Source organism: Talpa occidentalis, unplaced genomic scaffold, assembly GCF_014898055.3.
Source record: "Talpa occidentalis isolate TD23 unplaced genomic scaffold, MPIMG_talOcc4v2.1 talOcc4.14, whole genome shotgun sequence".
NCBI lineage: Eukaryota > Metazoa > Chordata > Mammalia > Eulipotyphla > Talpidae > Talpa > Talpa occidentalis.
Window position 1 is genome coordinate 77,471,806 of NW_023601433.1, and position 21,596 is coordinate 77,493,401.

The following is a 21,596-nucleotide window of genomic DNA, read 5'->3' on the forward strand; positions in this document are numbered from 1 at the left end:
CTTCAGCCCCCTGTGAAACTCTTTTCCCCGGGCTTTCTCTGGCGTCGTTCGTCCTCCCCTAACCGCGCCATCCCTGAGTATCGCCACCACTAATATCCCTGACTTCTAGGCGCAGGTGTGCACACTCGCACATGCGCACACACCCAAGCTCAGGTGTCTAGAGCCAGGCACACGTGCCCTCCACAGGAACAGGATCAAGGCCGCAGGTGATAGCCACAGAGGCCAATGGCGTAAATCCTGATCAACTTCGTTTACCCTGCAACAAAGGACTCCAGTGTCACCGTGTCTTCCTGCCGTCTTTTCTCAACTTTAGAGGGCCTGGCTCACACCCTCTAAAGCCTGCTGGTTCAAAGAGGAGCAAAAATTCCCTGAGTTTACACAGCTGGGATTCACTGATGATCTGCGGGTGCTCCTTCTATGCTAGACACCACCAGCCTCGCTCCTGAAGAGCAGTTGGTGGAGGTTTAGGGGAAGGAATACAAGGTCTGGTCAGAATTAGGAGATGAGGTGGTGGGGTCAGAGGTCACCTCCCGTGGACACTGCAAGTCATGCCAACTCTGCTTTTCCTGTGGGAATGCGTGCTGGAACTTCCACCTCACAAGTCACAGCCCCGAGTCCAGCTGGAACAGGACAAAAGCCAAACTGGCAGTGGAAACACAGACAACTTCTAAGCCAAAAGGAAGGAAGGCTTGGTCACCAGGGCAGGAGCAGCAGGGTGGACAAGGTGGAGGTGGAGGAATCACCCACCATGTTGGAAGGATGCAAGTCAAAATGTTCAATGACTTTTGAGTTAAAGTTACTTCTAGGCTCCACCCATTAGCTATTATAAAAGAATAAAATAAAAACAAATATTGGTAAGAATGTAAAGTCAGAATGCTTGTGTACTGTTGGTGGGATGTATAATGGCACAGCCACCGTGGACATTATAGAACTTCCTTGAAAATCAAAACAGAAATGCCATATGACCCAGCAAACCCACTTCCAAAAGTAGTACGGCAGGGACTTCAACAGATATCTGTACACCCATGTTCATAGCAGCACTACTCACAATATCAAAATGTAGACACAACCCAAGTGCCACTGACAGATGAATGGATCAATAAAAAGTAGTATATCCACACAGTGGAATATTATGCAGCCTTACAAAGGAAGGAAATTCTGACACCTGCTATAACGTGTATGAACCTTAAGAACCTGAGTGAAATATGCCTGTCACAGAAAGACAAACACTTATTATTCCCCTTACATGAGCTACTTTGAGCAGTCAAATCCATAGAGACAGAGAGTAGGTGGTGTTACCAGGGGCTAATGAAAGGGAGAAATGGGGAATGTTTTATGGGCCTAGAGTTTCAGTTTGAGGTGATGAAAATGCTCTGCAGATGGTGGTGACAGCTGCTCACTGTAAATGCACTTAATGCCGTTGAACTGTACACTTCACAATGGTTAAAATGGTCAATTTTATGTATATTTTACCATAATAAAAAAACTAAAAATTACTCCTAGGCCCTTGGCTTGTCTTCTGCAAAAGGCTGGAGACATACCACAGCATCAGTGCCTCATAAGGCAGAGAACATCATTAGAAGTGACCCTCACCTCACCTTCCAGAAAGGAGCCTCCTCTGCCAGATGGTTGCTCTCCACCTCCCTGCTTGGCTCGGCAACCAGAGGGATGGAGGGATCCCTAGGAATATAAGTGCTTATGACTGTATATATGCACAAAAGGGGGGAACACTGGGACTATGGAACCACAGAGGGGCATCCTCCAATCCACCAGAGGCAGCCAGGGAAGGTTGCCCAGAGGACGAACCATTTAAGCTGTGTTTTTTTGTTTTTCTTTTAAATATTTTATGTTTCCACTTTTTTTTTTAAGATTTATTTATTTATTTATACAAGCACTGGGTACAGTCAGAAGTGCGGGAGGGTGAGAGAATTCACCAGAGCCAGAGCAGAACAGGCAGACTGACGAAGTACACAGCTGAGGGGAGCAGCGGGCGGCAGGAGAGGTCTGAGCGCCATGTGGGACCCTCGCCGGCAGCCGGGGATCGAACCGGCACTGCAGAGGCTGCGGGCAGCTTCGCAACCCAGGGGTCAACCGCTGCGCCACCAGGGAGACCCGTAAACTGTGTTTTGAGCGGTGTGTAGGAGTCAGCTAGGCAAAGGCCTGGGGCAGCATGGTTCTGGCAGAATAGCCTGTGCTCATTGAGAGGTGAGAGATGAATGGATAGTTCAGTCTGGCTGGTGTGTGATGATAACAGACTGGGTAGGAGATGGGTGGGGGTAAGTTCTGGAATCACATGTCAAAATAAGATGGATTGACAGCTTGAGAGAGGGCTGGATGGACAGATGGACAGATAAGAGGTACAGGTTTCCCCTGCTCTTTGAAAGTGGACTGTTCCTACTTGGTATGATTTGGTAGGTTATTTTGGGGGAGTTTGAGAGCGCTCAAAAATGTTTCCAAATAAATGGTAATAGTGTTCCCAGACCCAAAAATAATCTACCAAATCATAGCAAATGGGAACAGTCCACTGTTGGAGAACAGAGAAAATCTGGGAAGCAGCTGTACATGCAGGCAAGCATGCATGATGACACCAAGTGTGGGTAATTGGGAGTTTTCTGTGAATTAACTTTTTGGTGTTTGGAAATTTTTCATAACAAAAAGTCACCCCAAAAATGACCCTGGAGGGAAAAAGATCCATTGGCTTTTCAAACTGAGGCAGAAATAAAGTGTGTGTGCAGGGGAAAGGGAGAGAAGCTGGGAGGAGTCAAACAGAATGCCAGGTTTGGGCACCTTACATTCATAAGGTGGATAAGCCTGAGGTTTCATGCAGGAAGACAGGGTTCATCCAGAGGTTTTAGGGGTCCCCAGAATCTACCCATCCTGCGAGGGATTGGTTTCAATGATGATGTGAGGACTGGGGTTCATGAGTATCCTCGTGATGCCCTTTGGCTGAATTAGCCAGGGAAGGAAAAAAGAAGCCCATTTGGGGCAGTGTTCTCACCTTGCAGGAGAAAATCCACACAGGGGTTCCGGAAGCATGAAGGAATACACAGTGGACTGGGTGAGGTCGGACTTCCTGGCTGTGTGACCTCTGCTCATCTGTTAGCTCCTCTCTGAGCTAGGCTTTCTCATCTATAAAAATGAGAGAGGAGCCACATCTCAAAGGCTCATGGGAGCTGCATGGGCGAGGCCAGCATGGCAAGGAGCCAGGGACCACCATCTTGAGCCTTCCGCTTGCACCTGCCCTGCCTACCTGGGCCTCCATCTACAGTCAGTCCTCCCCAGAGTAGGGATATGCCAAGTCCCCAGAGAGAGGAAAGCTGGTGGCACAGGGAAGCTACTTCCAGCTGACTGTCAATGGGCAGAGCTCGGCCTTGGCTACCCACCCATAGCAGCCCGTGTCCATTTTGGAAATCTAGGGGAAAAGACTCTGCACCCCACCTGCAGCCTTGGGGATAATACTCAATCAGAGCTGTGTCCGCCTGCAAGGGGAGCTCGCTTGGGAAGATGAGAACTCCAGGGAATGGTCCAGGGAGGCAGCCTGCCTCTTCGGGTCCCAGTAATAAGTCAAGGCCAAGTGCTTCCTTCAAAAAATAATTTATTCCACATATTTCCTGGTAGGTTCCTCTGCCCCCATTCCTGGGGAGCAGTTAGTCATCAAACTGTCTCTCCCTTCAAAACCAAGGGGGCCTCCCCCACCCAGGAAACACTCAGTTCCCAAAGCAATGTGGATCCTGTCCACCCACCTTGAGGGGTCAACGGACAGTTTGTCCTGCTCCCGCCCTCCGCGGCCCCGGCACCACCTGCACTTCCAGGGCCGTCACTGCTGGTGGCAGACGAGGAGACATTCTCAGGCAACCCCGCGGTGGGGCTTCCCCGGTCGTTGGCCTCCAAGTTGGCGTAACATTTGCTCTCCTCAAACTGCCCAACACAGGAGTGGGGGTAGCCAACTCCTTCCTTGGCCAACACCCTGGGGCACAGCGATGGGCCAGACCGAACGTGGGCCCGGGTGTTGCGCCGCCTTCAGAGCCCAGTGCTTGCGGGCACTGTGCAGAGACCCCCCTGTGCAATGGTGTGGTCCCTGTGATCCAGTGCTTGGGGTCCAAAAGCTCTGCCCCCTCCGGCTTGATCCCGCCAGAGACTTCATGGCAACTGGTGAGGGGGTGACAGTGACTTCCAGGGGCTGTCCGAGGAGGGCGGCAGCAATCACAGTGGTGAGCAAGCTGGCTTCCCAGGGCCTCTGTCCTCCCGGCCCAGGCCAGGGGGTCAGGCCAGGGGTCCAGGCTAGTCCTGTAGTTGGGGAGGGACTAGTCCTTGTTCTTTCTGGAGGGGACAGGCAGGCAAATGCCCCAGAGCAGTGGCCACACAGCTCTTTTGCTTTCCCAGCTCAAAAAAGGTCTGCTAGTAAGCAAGGCCGGCCAATGGGGAGTGCCTGGGACTCATAGGTGCCCTTTGGGGAACAAAATACCATTTTCTTCTCAATATAAAATCACCCCTACTCTTTCCTGGGCAACTTGATAGAAGTGGAATAAGCATCGTTACAAAAATAGATTTTCTCCTGTCTTGTCTTTACATTTCTTTCCTTCATATACTTATTCTGCTGGGATACAGAAGATGCTAATACCAGGAGCTGGTCTCAGATTAAAAAAATAAAAGATTCCATGATCTGATATAAAAGGAGCCTAAAAGAACACCTGGGTCCCACCTGCCAGGTCCCAGAAAGCAAAAGGAAGCTGGGGTGTTTGGGTTCAATTCATTGATGCAGCAAAAATTTTGTCTCAAGGGACAAAACAAAGAGAACTTTCTGACACGGAGCAGAGGCTACTTCTGCTTGGAAGGGACACTCCTGAGCCTTTTATTGAGATAGGAGTGAGTTTTGGGCTCACAGCCCTGCAGAAATGCCCAGGATTGTTTTAAAGCAAACCCCCAAATTCCTGGGGAGAGCCTGCAGTTGGTGGATCAGCCTGTGGTCCTGGGAGAGGCGGCTGGGCTGGGGTCAGGTGGAGGCCGGGTTATCCATGGTGGACAGGAGGTGGGCCACCTGGGCCCGCTCGGCCGGGCTGATGTGCTGGCTCATGTGCATCATGCAGTCGACAGCCACGTCAGGGTTTTCTTGAATCAGGCTGCAGGGGAGGGGCAGGAGGGGGGATTCATTCCCGTCATGTAGTTCATTGAGCCCCAGGCAGTGCCTGGAATCACTGGGCAGGGCTGGGCCACGTGGCTGAGCAGGGACAACCCAGGGCTCCCATGTCACTTCCCAACGTGGTCACCATGCGAAGGACAGACCTCTGGGGCAGGAGGGAATAGGGCTTGGGGGCTGGGGTGCCTGGAGGAGCAACAGCTGACCTGGCTGTTACGAGCTATGTGACCTGAGCCGTGGCACTTGCCCTGAAACTCAGCTTCATCCTCCAAAGGGGGAGGTGCTCCACTACCTACTTCACAGGGGACCCCAGGGGACTAGGGGGAAGCAAATCCTCCAGAAAGACTGGCAGAGAATGGGACCCAGCAGCCCAAGGCCTAGTAGTTCAGAATGTGGGTTTCCTACCAAACATGCTCTCGCTGTGACCCTGGACTAGTCACCCTACATATGCCAGCAAGAATCCTGAATCACAACCATCCCACACCCTCCTCATAGCATCCCAGGCCCTATGCTGGGGAGCAGCCGCCTCAGCACCTGTGGTTGTGCCGAGGCCGGGGAACCATGGGGTGCAGTGGATCCAGCAGCTACTCTGGGGTCAGGCAGCTGGTGGCCTATCCTGGCCCCAGCCTTGGAGGTGCCCAGCGGGTGGGTAGGCACGGGTGGGCAGCCACTCACCTGCGGATGGTCTTGAGGACAGAGTCGCGCTTCAGGTACTTGATATTCTCGTGGATGGCGGAGCGCAGGCCGTCCTCCACCTGCCAGTGCTGCTCCAGCCACTGCACCACCATCTGGTTGTTGTCCCACAGGTAGGCCTGGGGAGTGGCAGACGTTGCTTCAGAGAGGGACCCGCTGCTGGGTGGGCTGGCACCCTGTCCCACGGTACCTGCTGCCCCCCACCCCCGCCCTGTCCCGGGCCCACCTTGACGGCACCCTCTGTCTCCACAAACCAGCGACGCAGCATGGACTGGATGTGCACGTGGCTCAGGTCGCTGCTGACCCGCAGGATCTCCTGCTTGACCTGGTCCTCTAGTAGGAGGCGGCGCAGGCGCCAGTACAGGAAGGTGCGGGCTGTCTTCCACTCCAGGATGTCCTGCGGACACACCCAGGTCTGAGTCCCTCGGGAAGGGCCAGCAGGGTGGCCCTCTGCTGGACATAGACTTTGTGATCATCCCATCTGACAGCCAGGAAGCTGTGGTTCAGGGAGGTGGGGGCACCTGCCCAGGGGAGGCAGGGCCAGGATTCACCAGGGCTCTGGACTGGCTGGCCAGAGGCAGCTGAGGCAGGCTGAGGCCAACTGGGAAGCAGCACAGGACACAGGCAGGGGTGGGGGTAGGGGAGTAGGTGACTGTGGGGTGTCTTTTTGGGGGAAGGGTTGATAGAGTGGGGATGCAATGGTCAGTGGTGGGTGAATACTGGTTCCCAAATCTGCCCTAGCAGTTAAAAACACACGCAGAGATTAGACTGCTGGTCCCCGACCTTCCCTGCTTATAGGACTCTCCTGGGGATGTGACAAAACACCGATGCCTGCCATTCACCCCAGATATTCTGATTTAATTGGTCTGGAGAGCCACCAGGGCACTGGGGTCTTTTGAAGCTCCCCAGCTGATTCGACCCATCCTGAGGCCACATCCCCCCACTTGTTGGAAACCTGGCGACCTCAGGGTGGGTCATTCACACCCAGGTGGGCAGCTGCAGGCGCTTACAGAGATGACACCCTTCTCCAGCATCCGGCCCGGGGTGTCGTGCAGGTCGGCAAACTGCACCGCCACCTGGTGGTAGATGGGCAGCAGCAGCTCCTCCCGGGCCTTCACCCGGCCCTCCAGGTCCTTGCGGTCCATGTCTGAGAGCTCCGATGATGATGCTGATCCTGTGGGCAGCATACAAGCAGGTCAGGCCTTTGCGAGGGTAGAAGTAGGGGTGCTTTTTTTTTTTTTTTTTATAGAGGCATGCTTTATTTATTTATTTGTTTGTTTGTTTGTTTTGTTTACACATGCACTGGGCACAGTCAGAAGCGCGGGAGGGTGAGAGAATTCACCAGAGCCAGAGCGGGGAGCAGAGCAGGCAGAAGGACCGAAGTACACTGCTGAGGGGAGCAGCGGGCGGCAGGAGAGGTCTGCGCGCCATGTGGGACCCTCCTCCGGTGGCCGGGGAGCAGCCGGGGATCGAACCGGCGCTGCAGAGGCCGCGGGCAGCTTCGCAACCCAGCGCTCAACCGCTGCGCCACCGGGGAGGCCCAGGGGTGCTTTTTTTTAAAGGGGGCACAAAGCACAGTTTTCAGGACAGCCTCGGCTTCAACTCTAATAGTACCCCTGAATCAAGCTGCAATTTCAGCAAGAAACTGGGCTCACAGTTGCAAGACAGTATTCAACATGCGACTTTAAATCTTCCCCCTTTGGCTAAACCCCCGCCTGTGCCAGTAGACGACCGGTTACTATTGTCAATACGTATTTTGAAATATAATGAGGGAGACTGAGACCAAATATAAGTGTGCCTCATTTTAGTGTGTGTGGCAGATACTGCTTTTTTTTTTTTTTTAAACAAACTGAAGGTTTGAGGCAGCCCTGCCTTGAACAGGGGATCGGCTTCACTTTCCAACAGCACACGCTCACTCTGTCTCTGTGCCTCATTTAAAGTCTGTGCATTGTTGTTCTTTTTATTCACATAATGCTACTGCGCGCTTAGACTACACAATAGTGTAAACACAACATTTATATGCACTGGGAAGCCAGAAACTTCACATGACTCTCTTTATTGCAGGGCTCTTCAACCGAACTTGCAATCTCTGTTGTGCTGATAGACAAATTCATTCAAATATGCAAACTAGCAAAGCTCACCCAAGAGGAAGCAGATAGCTTGAATAGTCCTATATATATTAAAGACTAGATATTATTTGGTCCTGTATGCACTATTTGTAGTTAGGAACCTTCTATCAAAGATTCAGAGAAATCAGGCATTATCTTGACACCAAATGAGGTAAAGAAATTGCACACCTACACCCACCCACCCATCCCCTCCACAGACATAGTAATAAATCTAGTGAATGATATAGTAAAAAAGACTTTGCCACCTAATATGGACATTTAAAGAGAATTACATCTAAGGTCATAATCGTGAAACAAAACCATCCCTCAAAATTGATAAAATAAAAAAAAACTTATCTCTGGAAACTCTAAAGTGACATTTTGCTACCAAGATTTTGAAGTTTCTTATCAGCCCTAAATACCTCAATTGTCATGCCTTGTGTGTGCTGAGAGGAATTCGCTGTTGTATAAATATTTTAATGCTAACGGGGTGAACGTTTAAAATATCTCACAGTTCTTATAGCTGTGTTTGCTTGGTATGCATTTATTTGTAACACACTGGAGCTCCCCAGGATGGAGAGGCTGGTCTCATTTGACCCCTGAGAGGTGATACAATTTGGACCTTCTCACCTAGCTGTTCCACGAGCTTCTTGTAAACTGGGTCGATCCTTCTCATGGCCTTCATCAGGTCTTTCTTTCGGAACTTAATCTCCACTGTTCCCTCAGGCTCCAGAACACCCCCCCTAAAAAAAAGAAGAGGCAGGGGTGGGGTTGGTGAGGTATCTCCCAACAAGCAATAGCCAGGAAATGTGGGGTAGAGGCAAGAGAGCCAGGAAATCTGGGATTCAGTTATCAGCTCTTTCACAGACTCACTGTGTAACCTTGGACAAGTCACTGGCCCTCTAGTCATCTGGTTCTGTATACATCACGAGAGGGACTGAATCAACTTTTTAAAAGTGGATGCTCATTTCAGATTAGTAAAACTGTAGGCTCTCTATCCTTCACCACACCCCGACGACCCCGGTCAGTGGCTCAAAGTTGAGGGGGCCTCAGGATTGGGAGTGAGAACAAGAAAGGCTAAGCCAGATGAGGGGGAGACACACACCTGCTCTCTTTGTCTGCATACATCTCGATGCACAGGGGGTTGATGGTGGAGTCCACCACCACCCAGGAGCCACCCCGGAGCTCCGCATAGGGTGGGATATAGATCAGGATGGGTTGCTTGTACTGCCTCAGGCCATCCACAATGTAGGCTCCGAACTTCAGCACCTGGTCGTACATGTCTGAAAAGCAAAGCAGCCACCAGAGAGTCCACCAGTGACTTTATACCCAGCACGCGCCCATGCAAACCCCACAGTCTTCATGTCCTGGGTCCCGAGAGCATGCTCAGCTGGGAGCCTTCCCAGCACCGAGGAAAGAGGACTGGGCTGTGAGGCAGGAGCCAGTCTGGGCTCTGACCATTCCCTAAGTGTCTGTGTGACCTTGGACAAGTGACCGTCCCTGCCTGGGCCTCAGCGTCATAGCGCACAAGCAATCTCAAAGATTCCTTCCAGCTCTGACTCTGAGATGCCATCACTCATGACTGCACCCACCCTACTGTTCCTACCTCACAAACCTTCCTCTCCCAGCAACACCACGGCCCTTCCCTCCGGCCCAGAGGCAGTGTGCCCCTCATTTTCCACCAAGATGCAACCCTCCAAGCACCGGGCACCCTTGGTGGTAACAATAAAGGAAAATCAACCACGATCACACAAGAGCTAATGCCAGCAGCACACGAATGGCTCATAGAATCCTTCCCTTGGTCCTCTGAGGCCTGTTTGGTAGCCTTAATCCCTTCACAAAGGAGGGAAACTGAGGCTGGGAGAGGTCACCTGGCTAACAAGGGTCCCCACAGAGGGCCAGCCTCTTGAAATGTGCTAGGCAGCTTGAGTAGCACTTGGACGAGGTCAGGTCACAGCAGCCTCTAGGAAGGCAGGGCACGTGCGCCCTCTCGTCTCACCATAGGGAGGTGGCCACATGGGAACCGGCTGTGTCCTGGGGTGCCCCTGCTCTCCCTGCCCCTTGTGATGTGACCTCCAGCAAGTCACCCCAGGAGCCCTCAGTTCCTCCTTTGTAAAATGTGCCATTACCGGAACTCCTGGCTGTTGGGAGCTCAGCTAAGACAGTGGGATCCTATATTTGCCTGCAGCTTCAGGCACCATGGAGAGGTGGCCTTACCTTTCATGCCACCAGAGAAGCCCCTCCAGTTGGCAAAGATCATCAAGGGTAACTTCTCGCGGTTGAAATCCTTAATGGCCTGGGCTGTCTTGTAGGCTGAATCTGGGAACCACACCTGGCCCGCCTGCTGAATTATCTGGAACGCAGAGCCACCCGGGTCAGATCCTCTGTGCAAAGTGGCTCAGGACACGAGGGCAGTTGCTCGAGTCCAGCACTGGCATTGGCACCAACATGGAGCCAGGGCTCAGCTACTACTGGCCTTGCTGGACCTTGCACAGCAGCCCCTGGAGGTTCCTGTTGCCCCATGTACAGGTTCATGGCACCAACGGTAGAATCAGCCACAAAGCCAGGCCTAGGAACTGCCCTCGGACTTCTGAGCTCCTCTCAGCATGCGTCATGTTCCCCCCACAGCAGCCCCCGGAGGTTCCTGTTGCCCCATGTACAGGTTCATGGCGCCAATGGTGGAATCAGACACAAAGCCAGGTCTAGGAACTGCCCTCGGACTTCTGAGCTCCTCTCAGCATGCATCATGTTCCCCCCACAACAGTGACAGGGCCCAGGGCATGAGATGGGAGGCATTTCCAGAAACCTCTATCATCCTCTGAGGAAGAAGCATTCCACAGAGAGTGCTGCAAAATGGGTACCGAGCCTCTAGAGCCAAGGACCCCCTGACTCTGCAGCCAAGGCAGTCAGGCAGCCACCAAGGCACACTCTCGAGAGCTGAGTCTGCTGAAACAGCAGCCCAGAAACCCTTCCTCTCACCTTGGCCTCAGAATCCAGGTTGGCAGGGTCTGCGGGCACAGCCACCTCCACTGTCCGTGTCTCCACAGCGATCACTCCAACAGGGATCCCCCCCAGCCTGCAAGGTGGGGCACAGGTGAGCCAAGTGCTGATAGCACTGCCAGGTGGATTCGGGGCCAGTCGGGGCCACTCAGCCCTGGCTGACATTCTATGGGTTTTCTGGGAATGGGTAGCCATGGCTGGACTGGGGGTATACGGAGGACACCCCTCTTTCACTCTGGCAGGTAATTTTACTAGAAGGCAAAGAAGCAGCTCCAAAGCATTTAGGCCTCACACATTACAGGCTGGAAAGGTACTGTCAATGCTCTTGTTGGGGTGCTAGATTTTGTGGGTGGGGAGGGTTAAGCCAGGTCAGTCCACTAGAACTTTCCATGATAGTCATGTTCTACGACTACATTGGCCAGTACGACAGCCCTGAACGTTATGTGCCTGTTGAGCACTTGAAACATGGTGAGTATGTCTAAGGAACTGAACATGTATCCTCTCATTTTAATTCATTAACATTCAATTGTCATATGCAGCCAGCAGCTACCACAATGGACAGCACAGATCTAGAGGCCAAGTCACAGCTGGAAAGGGTCAAGGGATGTGAAAGCTGAAAGAGATTTAGCTTAGGGGAAGCCATGATGGCAGAAACCACCCCTGCTTGCTATGGGCTGGCCCATGTTGTGTGCATCAGTGGATTATTCTCATTTAGTCATTCAACAACCCTACAGAACTGGGGGATACGGAAGAGCAGACTTTACATAAAGAAAAGGCTGCCATATGAAAGAAGGAATAGATTTAATCTCAGTTTTAAAATAGCTTTTATTTATTTTTTACCCAGTTTCTCGGTTTATTGTAGCCTAGAGTGCTGCTGTGCCGCTTTCTCAGTTCATCCGTCTCTGATGCAAAAGTGCCTTTAAGTGACAACGCTGGGACACACATCTTTAATGACCCCATTTTTCTAAACTATGCTTACAAATTAAGCACAAGTGTGGATTTCAGAATCATCCCTCCAAGAGTCTCTTTATTCTGTGATGAGAGAGCTGTATAGAGCCTATGACTTGGCTCTAACGTGCTCCACCCTCTTGCTGTCAGTTTGGATCTCACAGGAAGTGGGATGCTTATATTATATTATCTGTACTTCTACAGAAAATATGTTTTAAAAACTAACGCTTGAGGAGAAGTGGCTCAGGGCAGATGGAGGCTCAGCTGTACTGAGGTCCCTAACAATAGTGACAGTGACAATCGCCTTAACCACATGTCAACACTCATCACCTTGTAAGTGTCTGACGTATATTATCACTTCTACTCCTCACAACAATTCCCTGGGGATAAATCATCACCCCTACTTTACACATGAGGATGCGAAGGCCCAGAGCACACTTGACCTCAGGTTTGATGTGGCAGCTAGGACTTGCAGCAATTACCTCATGCCAGGACTCTGAGGGGTCAACTCTGAGGCTGCTGCTGTGACCTTCACAACAGGAGGAACTTTCGGGCAGAGGGAGCTGTCCACAGAGGTGGAGGAGTGAGCTGCTCGGCTCTGAAAGCTTTGAGCATCTGAGCATCCCGCCCATTGTGCACACACCAGCTTCCACTGCTTGCACCCCTGCTGAAATGGGGGTCACAGTTGTATGTGCAGTTTTTTGGGGTGACACACAAATTCTGATCCCCAAAGAGATACAAGGCTGCTGGGGCTAGGAAGCCCTGCCCCAGGAGTGGACACCAGGGGTAGGGGTGCCAGCCCCCAGCCAGAAGTTGGTTGAGGGGGCTTCTATGGCCACAGACGCATCTAGGTTTTATGACGTTCATCTTCCAGAAAACCATGTCCCAAATTGCTTTTCCTTTCAGAAAATCCTGAGGCCAAGAAGAAAGTGTTCCTGGGGGTGATCTGGAAGGAAAGACTTTCCAGCCCAGTACCTGGGGGTCCCAAGATCTGGTAGGCCAGGTGCATGCAGCAGGCCCTGTCCTCAGGCTTACCTTGCTCGCCCTGTCACCACAGTCTGGGCCCAGGGTGCCATGATTTCCTTGAAACTGCCCTGGTCAAAGAACCCGCTCTGCCAGGATCCCTTCAGAGCTGTGGGTAGAAGGACAGAAGGCCAGGTCAGGGGGCTGGGTTGATGAGGGTTTCTGGGCTACCTGGCAGGGCATATTGCCCCATAGTCTAAGATAAGGAAAGCTGCTTTCCTGGGAAAATTGCACTACCCTACACCCCAGTCAAAACAACCATACCAAAAACAAAGAAGAAAAGGCAAAACCCAGGGCAGCAAGAAACACACCAAGTCAGGAACTCAATCCACATGGAACCTCCAAATACATGGGTTCCCACCAAACACACCAGAATCCTGACAAAAGCCTCTGCCTCCCTTGGTGGCAAGGGGAGCAGATGGACACCTGGGAAGGCGGGGCTGCAGGAAGAGGTGGCCCGCCTGGGGAAAGTCATTCCTGACCTGGCTGGCTGCCTGCCACTTAACAGGCACTTAATTTCATTTCCCAGAGAGAAAGAGAGAATATGAGGACGTCAGCTGCAGCTGTCCCTGGAGGAAATGGAGCCTTCAGTTCCTAGCATGGTGGAAGCGACCATCCTGCAGACAAGAAGGGCCAGGCCGCCTGAGGGTCTCAAGTTGCAGGAGCGGCTGGCTCCTGGGACTGAAGCAGCCCAACTTCAATGTCAGGGCTGGTCCGACAAGATGGAGAAAACTGTCAAGATCAAACCAGCACCTTCATGGTCACAGGCAAGAAAGCCCACGAGAAATGGGAGACAGAGAAGCCACAGGGCCACCCTGGAGGGCAGAGTCTGGCATGGTCCTGGCGGCCACCTCTACTGCACCATGTGGCTGGATGAAAAGGCTGAGGCTAACGGTGGTTGGTAGCACGTGAAATTCTAGCCTAGGGATTATAGTAACAGGGGTAGCTCAGCTTTCCTGTTCTGTTTGCTCAGAATATAACCATACACCTCCAGGAGGCAAGCCAGCCCCTTTCAGAGAGAGACAGAGAGGAGATACTGTCAGTGTGGATGTGCATGTGTGCATGGATGTGGAACAAGCTAACCTGCCCATCCCAGGTGAACTCACTTATGATTTACAAGAGCACCCTTGAAAAGGGTTAGCCAGATAGAAAAGGATGAAGGAAACAGAGAGGCAGTCTTCCATGTGAAGTTTCGACACTGGATTTTCCACATATGCAATCACGGTGTACTTTAGAAAAGGAAGCCGTGGGGCCTCCCTGGTGGCGCAGGCGTTGAACGCAGCACTGTGAAACTGTCCAGTCTCTGCAGTGCGGGTTTGATCCCGGTCAGCCAGGGAGATACATACATGGCGTGGCAGATCTCTCCTGTCTCACCCGCTGTTCCCCTCAGCAGAATATTTCTGTCAGTCTGCCTCTTCTGTTCCTCGCTCTGTCTCTGATGAATCCTCTCACCCTCCCACACCTCTGGCCTGTACCCCGGTTCTTGTATAAATAAAAATAAATCTTCTTTTAAAAAAGAGGAAGCCATGGCCTCTGCTGCACCTCTGTCAACTCCAGACCAGAGGCTGTTTCCATTCTTTCTTGTCAATAGTTCAGGAAAAGCAAAGAGTTACTGCCCCTGAAATTTATCTCAAGTGTACCTGTCTGAGATGAGTGACCATCAGCACTTCCACCTAATGTTCTTCTGTCCAGGACCAGACAAGAAACCCAAGACCCAAGCATCAGGCAAAATGCATTACAACTTACTTGGGTGAGGTCTTCCTGAAAGCATCCATCGGGGGTCGTAGGGAGCTCTGGATGGGATGAATTCAATTTCTCTGTCAATGGGGTCAGTGGCTGTGGTGATAGGGACTGGACTGTGGTTATCCTAGGAAAGAAAAACCAGGTCTTCAACTCAGTCTCCCTTGCCATCAACAGTGCCTGTGATCTGCTCCTTGCCCAGCCTCTTCTGACTGCTATGCCTGGATACAGCAGTAACCCCTCTCTAGGATTTCTAAAGCCACCGTTCTGGTTGAAAAATGTCAGACAAGGACTGGCCATCCCAGAGAGTCTCTTGAAATCTAGTTTATGGACTCCTGGACTCACTTCAGGGTGCAGATAGACTCCATGATGCTAGGAAGTAAAAAAGAAGGCACAAAGGCATTGTTACAGCTACACAAAGCCAGATTAAGAGGGAAGGTGGGGGAAAGAGGCTGGCTGCAGACAGTGATGAGCTGGCAGGCAATGGGAAAACCCACCGCAAGGGAGTGGGAACGGACATTTATGATATTTAGACTTGGGGTTCTTTTTTTTAAAGATTTATTTATTTATTTATTCAAGCACTGGGTACAGTCAGAAGCGCGGGAGGGTGAGAGAATTCACCAGAGCCAGACCAGGGAGCAGAGCAGGCAGACCAACGAAATACACTGCTGAGCGGAACAGCAGGCAGCAGGAGAGGTCTGCGCACCATGTAGGACCCTCCTCCGGTGGCCGGGGAGCAGCCAGGGATTGAACCGGCGCTGCAGAGGCTGCGGACAGCTTCGCAGCCCAGCGCTCAACCGCTGCGCCACCAGGGGTGGCCCTAGACTTGAGGTTCTTGACAGAGATGTAAGATAATCTGGTCTCTGGAAACTACCTTTTAGAAATAATTATCATGAAGACCGACAGCCTCTCTCACTGTACAGACCGTGTGAGTCAAGTTAATCAAGAACCATGTTCGTTAGTTTCTCTTCTTAAGCTGCTGGTCAGTAGATGCCCCGTGAGCCAGAGAGGATGAGGATCACCCTCACTGAGCAGTCAAAAAAAGGACTCAAGCATCACGTAGGTGACACCTTGTTAAAGAAGCCCGGCCCGAGGCAGCTAACGTCCACATTCATGAGTAGCATCCGGACTATCACTCCACTTACTCATCATGAAAACACCACAGGGGAGTGCCAGTTATGCCACCTTACAGATGAGAAACCAAGGCTCAAAAGATTAAGAGACTCCCTAGGAGACACTGCTACTGAGGAGGAAGCCAGAGATCAAAGCCAGGCCAACCACAAAGCTTGAGGGATCACTATGGTCAAGAGGCAAATCACCCCTTCCTAAAGGCTCGACCAATCATATCCTGATGACTGAATTTTCTAAAAAGTAAAGTACAGCTGTGCAGGGCTGGGTGTCAGTAAGAGAAGAAGAAAGAAAAATGAATCCCAGCGACCTATGCATTGCTCCCTGCTCCCTACCCTACCAGCCCACACTGCAAATGAACTTGGTGGCAGAAGTTGCTGGGATTGTGTGCATTGGGGTGGGGGGCACTGCACCTTTGGCATGTAGGACAGCCACTCCAGGATGGTGTAGACGCCCTCGAAGTCATCTGGTACGGTGATGTGGGAGACGCCGTTGTAATGCATGATCTGCACTCCACCCAGCTGGTTGTTGGACGTGTAGACCTCTCTGCCCAGGACCTGCTCTGACACAGCATGGTTAGCAAGGTCCCGCCTGGCCCGGGCCTTCTGCCACTTGGAAATCACCTCCTGGGTGCTGCTCAGCCCAGGTGGCACATAAGCGTGGCTGGGGAGCTTTCAGAAACCCTGCGGTTGGGCTGCACCCAGACCCATGACATTAGGATCTTTGCTTTCTTTTGCTATTATAGATAATTCCAATGTGCAGCCCAATTTGAAAATCAGTGATCCAGCAAAGTCCCCCAGGTGTTTCTGATGCAGCAGGTCTGCAGTGGGGCCTGAGAACACACACTGCTGGCAAGTTCCCAGGTGCTGCTGCTGCGGCTGGCTCAGACTTTTGAGACCCTGGGTGGGGTGGGGGTGGGAGGGCGGATCTTAGCAGATATCATATGACACAAGCTTTAGAACACGTTTCCATACAGTGAAAAAGAACACCAAGTAGCACATTCACTAAGTGTCTACCACGAAAAGACCGGAGAGGGAAACAGTAGACCAAGTTACATTCGGAGCAACAGTCCTTTTTCTTTGGTCTTTTTAAAATTTTCTGCAATGTGCAATGCCATCTTAATACATTTTTAATTGAATGATTTAAATTTGCTTAAAAAATGTAATGCAGAAAGTTAGTTCTATCAAAAGAGCTTAACATATAGATAGATGTATATACACACACATGCTGCAAACTGGATAAATAGTAGGACTGAAACAGGTTTCCTTTGAGGAACCCACCCCCGCCAATCAGGAGACAATGGGAATGTTAAATGACCCCTGGCCCGCACCTTGTTGAGAGCACTGGCTCCTGTGAGGATGATGTGGGAGTTTTCCACCTGGATCACCCGCTGGCCCAGCCTCACCAGGTAGGCCCCGATCCCAAGGGCTCGGCAGGTCACCTGGGGAGACAGGATCCTTTCTGAATTCCCGAGGATAGCCCAGGAACCCGCTGGGCACACATGGAAGTCAGAGCTTGGCCACGGCAATTGATTCGGGGCCAAACAACAAAGGCAAAAAGCCTGATCCTCAGGCTCGCCTGGCCTTGGCCTCCTGTCCAAGAAGTGTTTCGAAGAAGTGTTTAAAGATAGAGCAGACAATGGCTCATTACAAAGGGCTCATTATCTCTTTACTTTTGTAACTATTTTGAAGTTTCATAATATAAAAGGTTGAGGTATAAAAGAAAAACTAGGGGAAACTCACCAAGCTGATAGTGACGATCTCTTCATACGCCAGGGAAGACTCCCCCGCAATCATGCCTGAGCCCCTCAGATTCTCCACGCCCAGGCCATCATCCTTCCCAATGATATCCGTGACCACATACCTTCAAGAACCAAAGACTGAGGTCTAGTCGAGAAAAATCCAAGAGGGATGCATAGCCCAAGACCAAAGGCAGAAGGAAGAGAAAGGTGAGGGTAGGAAGGTGACAGCAGGTACAGGCAAAGGGAAAGCAGGGGTCTAGGGCTTTCATGATTGGCCCAAAAGTTGCCAGAAAGGCAGGTATGGCACCCCCATTCGTCACCTTCCAACCACAGACGTCTGTTTGGAGGTTGTTTTATTGAAATGTCACCCCACCTAGCATTCCTCCAAAGCAACCTAGGATCCTGTTAGATCACATTAAACAGTGTTTCTCAAGCTAGCTTGGTCATGGAAAATTTTCTCTCTACCTCTCACTTCTCATATCACCAAGTAACCAGAAAACTTAGCCTAGGAAATTCTGATTTACTCACTAAAAAAAACGAAAACAAAAACAAAAAAAAGGCAATATTCCCTGGAAAAGATAATCTTTGGCATTCTTACCAGGCAGAGCCCTCACCCTGCCCACACCTGCACAGCTTGCCAAATGACAGTGGCATCACTTTGGCTAATTCAGAGATAGGCCGTGAGCCTGCAGCTTCTGGGACATGGTGGGGGAGAACCTAACTCTGGTTTTGTGCAAGGGGTGACTCATTATGGACTGACAAGGATGGGCTCACCCTGGCCAACACCCCAGGTGTCTAAGTCACCTGTGCCCACCATGGAGTGCCACAGGGCAGCGCCACCATCCCACTTAAAAAGATCATCCCAAACCCAGAGACAGAGACGATTCCCCATTCACTGCTGAAATTCCCTGCAGGGGAAATGAGTTCCCCCGCCCGGTGAGTTCTTTACCTGGACTCTCCTCCTTCCTCGATGTGTGTACAGTGGATGGAGTTCAGAGAGCTGATTTTGGTGTAGTCTTGAGGGGTCAGGTAGAGGTATTTAAATCCCTTAAGAAAAAAACAGACTTCAGTGAGGTTCTGAGTCTAACCCCTGCTTTTAAAAATGTCATGTTAGCAAACGGCATGTTTACCACAGCATGTTAGGAACCTGTTACCTTGGTGAATGTTAACACCACTGAGTCACAGGTGGAAACTGGAGGTCTGTGCTGTGGGAAACGCTAGCCACTCATCCTCACCACACAACCTCACGGGTTTGCCCTGACCCAGGGTTTCTCAATTAGTTTCCTAATTACCACCCTCTCCTAGGATGCCCGTTTATGTGCTGTATGTGTATCTGTGTTGAAGAAATAAAACGTAGGATTCTTTCTACCCCCACCCCCACCCCAAAATACAATGCTAGGTAAGGGGAATCACACCCCTCCCTGGTGCTGTGACGTACTTTGAGGGGGTCTTCTGGGTCCACCCAGGCCACCTGGAACATGTGTTTGATCTCCTCCGCGAGGCCAATGCGGGCCCCACTGTTGGCTGCGAGGTAGATTCTGGGGATGCCCTCTGCCCGGGCCATCTGCGATGCCCGCACATACAGAAGGTCTTCCCCGGGGCCGAAGGACCCGATGCGGAAGGTGATATCGTTGCTGATGACGATCACGTCTCGCCCTTCTGGATATTCTCGGGTCTTAAACCTCATTTTGAAGGCCACCATGCCCACCTGGGGAGGAGGCGGGCACACGGGAGAAGGGGTTCGTTCTCTCAGGTGGGGAGTTTGGGGAAGGGCCATTCCAGCTCGGCTGGCTGTGTTCTCACCTCGTTTCCTCCGGGAAGCCGGTTCATCTCCACCAGCTGGCCCTGTGGGTCCAGCACCAGCTCTGTGTACGTCAAGATGTCTTTGGGGTACTGGTCCGGGGAGCCCCACAGTTTAAAGAGAGCCTGGAGAGAGGGAAGGAAAGAAAAACCTGAAGTCATCAGTAGGGAGGTATATTTTCTAGTTCTGTTTCTTTTATCAATTATTAAAAGTGCACAAAAATTCAGGATAATAAATATATGAGCTCTCATCTCATGTTTTTGTCAAATCACAATTTTTTTTCATAGATGCTTAAGTGTGGTGAAGCTCCTGGTGTACCCCTCCCAACCCACTCCCAGCCTCCTTCCCACCAACCCCCAGGTACCCATCTTCCTGAATTTGCTCTCTCTGCATGCTGTTGTGTTTTAATTTCACCCTATATACATCCATTAAAAAAATAAAATGTTGGGGCCTCCCTGGTGGCGCAGGGGTTAAAGTCAGCGCTATCAGGCTATCTGCAGCCACTGCAGCATAGTTTGATCCCTGGCCAGGGAGCGACATGGCACAGCAGATCTCTCCTGTCTCACCTGCTGCTCCCCTCAGCAGTGCATTTCAGTAAGGGAATTCTTATAGGGGAATTCTCTGTTCCTTGAAAGTTTACAAAAATTGTTATAAAGTCACCAGAACCCAATTTTAGTGGTGAGATTTTTTTAAATTATTATTTCAATACTTATAATGCTTATAATCTATTTAGATGTTTCACTTATGCTTGTGTCAGCTTTGATAAGATATGCTTTTCTAGGAAATTTTCCATTTTAAGTTTTCAGATTATGGGTTTCCTAAAATATTCTGCTTCCTTATCTAAATGAAAGGGGACAAGCAGCTCTTTCTGAGACAAGCAGCGCTTGTGTCTATGCAAATGTCCTTTATTCGTCTCTCCCTTTTTTTTAAATAATAAACCTGCACTTTCGGATGTTAAAAAAAAAAAGAAAAGAAAAGAAAGGAAACGAACTTACTCCTAGTTTGTCTGTTTCTTGCCCTGTGGCCCTTGAGTTCAGAGGACACAGACAATGACGTTCTTAGTCATAAAAGCTCCCATTTATTAAGCACCGACTAAATACATATATTTCTTATAACAACTTGCAAGATGAGTATTATTATTATCCTCGCTTTACAGAAGAGAAACTGAGACCCAGAGAGGTGAAGGGACTTGCCCAGGGACAGATATAAAGCACAGGGAGACCCAGGAGACAAGCCCAGGTCTGGGGGACCCTAGACAGCAGCTTTTCCTACTATTCTGCAGCTCCTATGCTGAAGGCCACTGTCACCTTCTTGTCTACAGTGGAAGGTCCACGACCTGTTTCATAAACATCATTCACCAGCAAGGGACAGGGATGTAAACAGCCCTCCAATGCCAGTGTGTTCAGTCTCCTTCAAAGGCCCTACCATGTTTGAAAAACAAACAAACAAACAAACAAACAGCTGGCCTCCCCTGGTGGCGCAGCAGTTGAGCGCTGGGCTGTGAAGCTGCCCGCAGCCTCTGCAGCACCAGTTCGATCCCCAGCCACCAGCAAGGGTCCCACATGGCACGACAGACCTCTCCTGCTGTGTCCACTGCTCCCCTTAGCAGTGTACTTCATCAGTCTACCTGTTCTGTTCCCCGCTCTGGCTCTGGTGAATTCTCTCACCCTCCCACGCTTCTGACTGTACCCAGTGCTTGTATAAATAAATAAATCTTTAAAAAAAAAAAACAACCAAAGGCATAGAAAAGGCAGTTGAAGGAAATATACTAAACTGTTATTGTAGTCATCAATGGCAGAGAGATTAATTACACATGGGAGAAATTTCATTTGCTTACTCCTACTTTTTTGAATTTCCCAAGTCTACCTTAATAATCTTCCCAATTTTCTTTATTTTCCTCTATTTCTATACCATTATTGGAATAAAATCTGGTTTGTTTAGAAAAAAATACCAGGAACTCATCCCCAGTATTAATTTCTCTCTTGACGAGGACCTAGTTCTGTAGCCGGGGCCGGGGGGCGGGGGCGTGCAGTGCTGGCGGCCCCCAGAGAGGACCCAGGTGGTGGTGCACCTGAGCTGCTGGACTTGCCTGCCTGAACATCTCCGGGAAGTCGTACACGTAGGTGGTCCCCAAGGACTGGGCCTGGAACCGCTTGGCCTGCAGCAGGTCCTTGGTGACGTAGGGAGTGTTGATCAACATCCCGTGCTGGGGCCCCTGCTTGTTGCCAAAGGAGTGAAACATGATCTGGACCAGAAGGAAAGAAAGACAGACAGTAA

The 21,596-nt window shown here is 50.9% G+C and overlaps 1 protein-coding gene across 1 annotated transcript in view; it reads right to left on the reverse strand.

Annotated features, from left to right (window-relative positions):
• Positions 1-3,559: 3,559 nt before the first annotated feature.
• ACACB (acetyl-CoA carboxylase beta) overlaps positions 3,560-21,596 on the reverse strand; it is a 77,298-nt gene continuing 59,261 nt past the window's right edge. The window contains exons 36-52 of the mRNA XM_037510998.2: positions 21,409-21,564; positions 19,322-19,444; positions 18,957-19,226; positions 18,468-18,565; positions 17,520-17,640; positions 17,108-17,218; positions 16,191-16,334; positions 14,656-14,776; positions 12,922-13,018; positions 10,918-11,014; positions 10,156-10,291; positions 9,044-9,221; positions 8,569-8,681; positions 6,841-7,004; positions 6,057-6,227; positions 5,813-5,949; positions 3,560-5,120 (exon numbers count right to left, since the gene is read on the reverse strand). Of these exons, the coding sequence (XP_037366895.1) occupies positions 4,994-5,120; positions 5,813-5,949; positions 6,057-6,227; positions 6,841-7,004; positions 8,569-8,681; positions 9,044-9,221; positions 10,156-10,291; positions 10,918-11,014; positions 12,922-13,018; positions 14,656-14,776; positions 16,191-16,334; positions 17,108-17,218; positions 17,520-17,640; positions 18,468-18,565; positions 18,957-19,226; positions 19,322-19,444; positions 21,409-21,564 (2,364 nt within the window). The 3' untranslated portion in view covers positions 3,560-4,993. The remainder of the gene's footprint in view (positions 5,121-5,812; positions 5,950-6,056; positions 6,228-6,840; positions 7,005-8,568; positions 8,682-9,043; positions 9,222-10,155; positions 10,292-10,917; positions 11,015-12,921; positions 13,019-14,655; positions 14,777-16,190; positions 16,335-17,107; positions 17,219-17,519; positions 17,641-18,467; positions 18,566-18,956; positions 19,227-19,321; positions 19,445-21,408; positions 21,565-21,596) is intronic.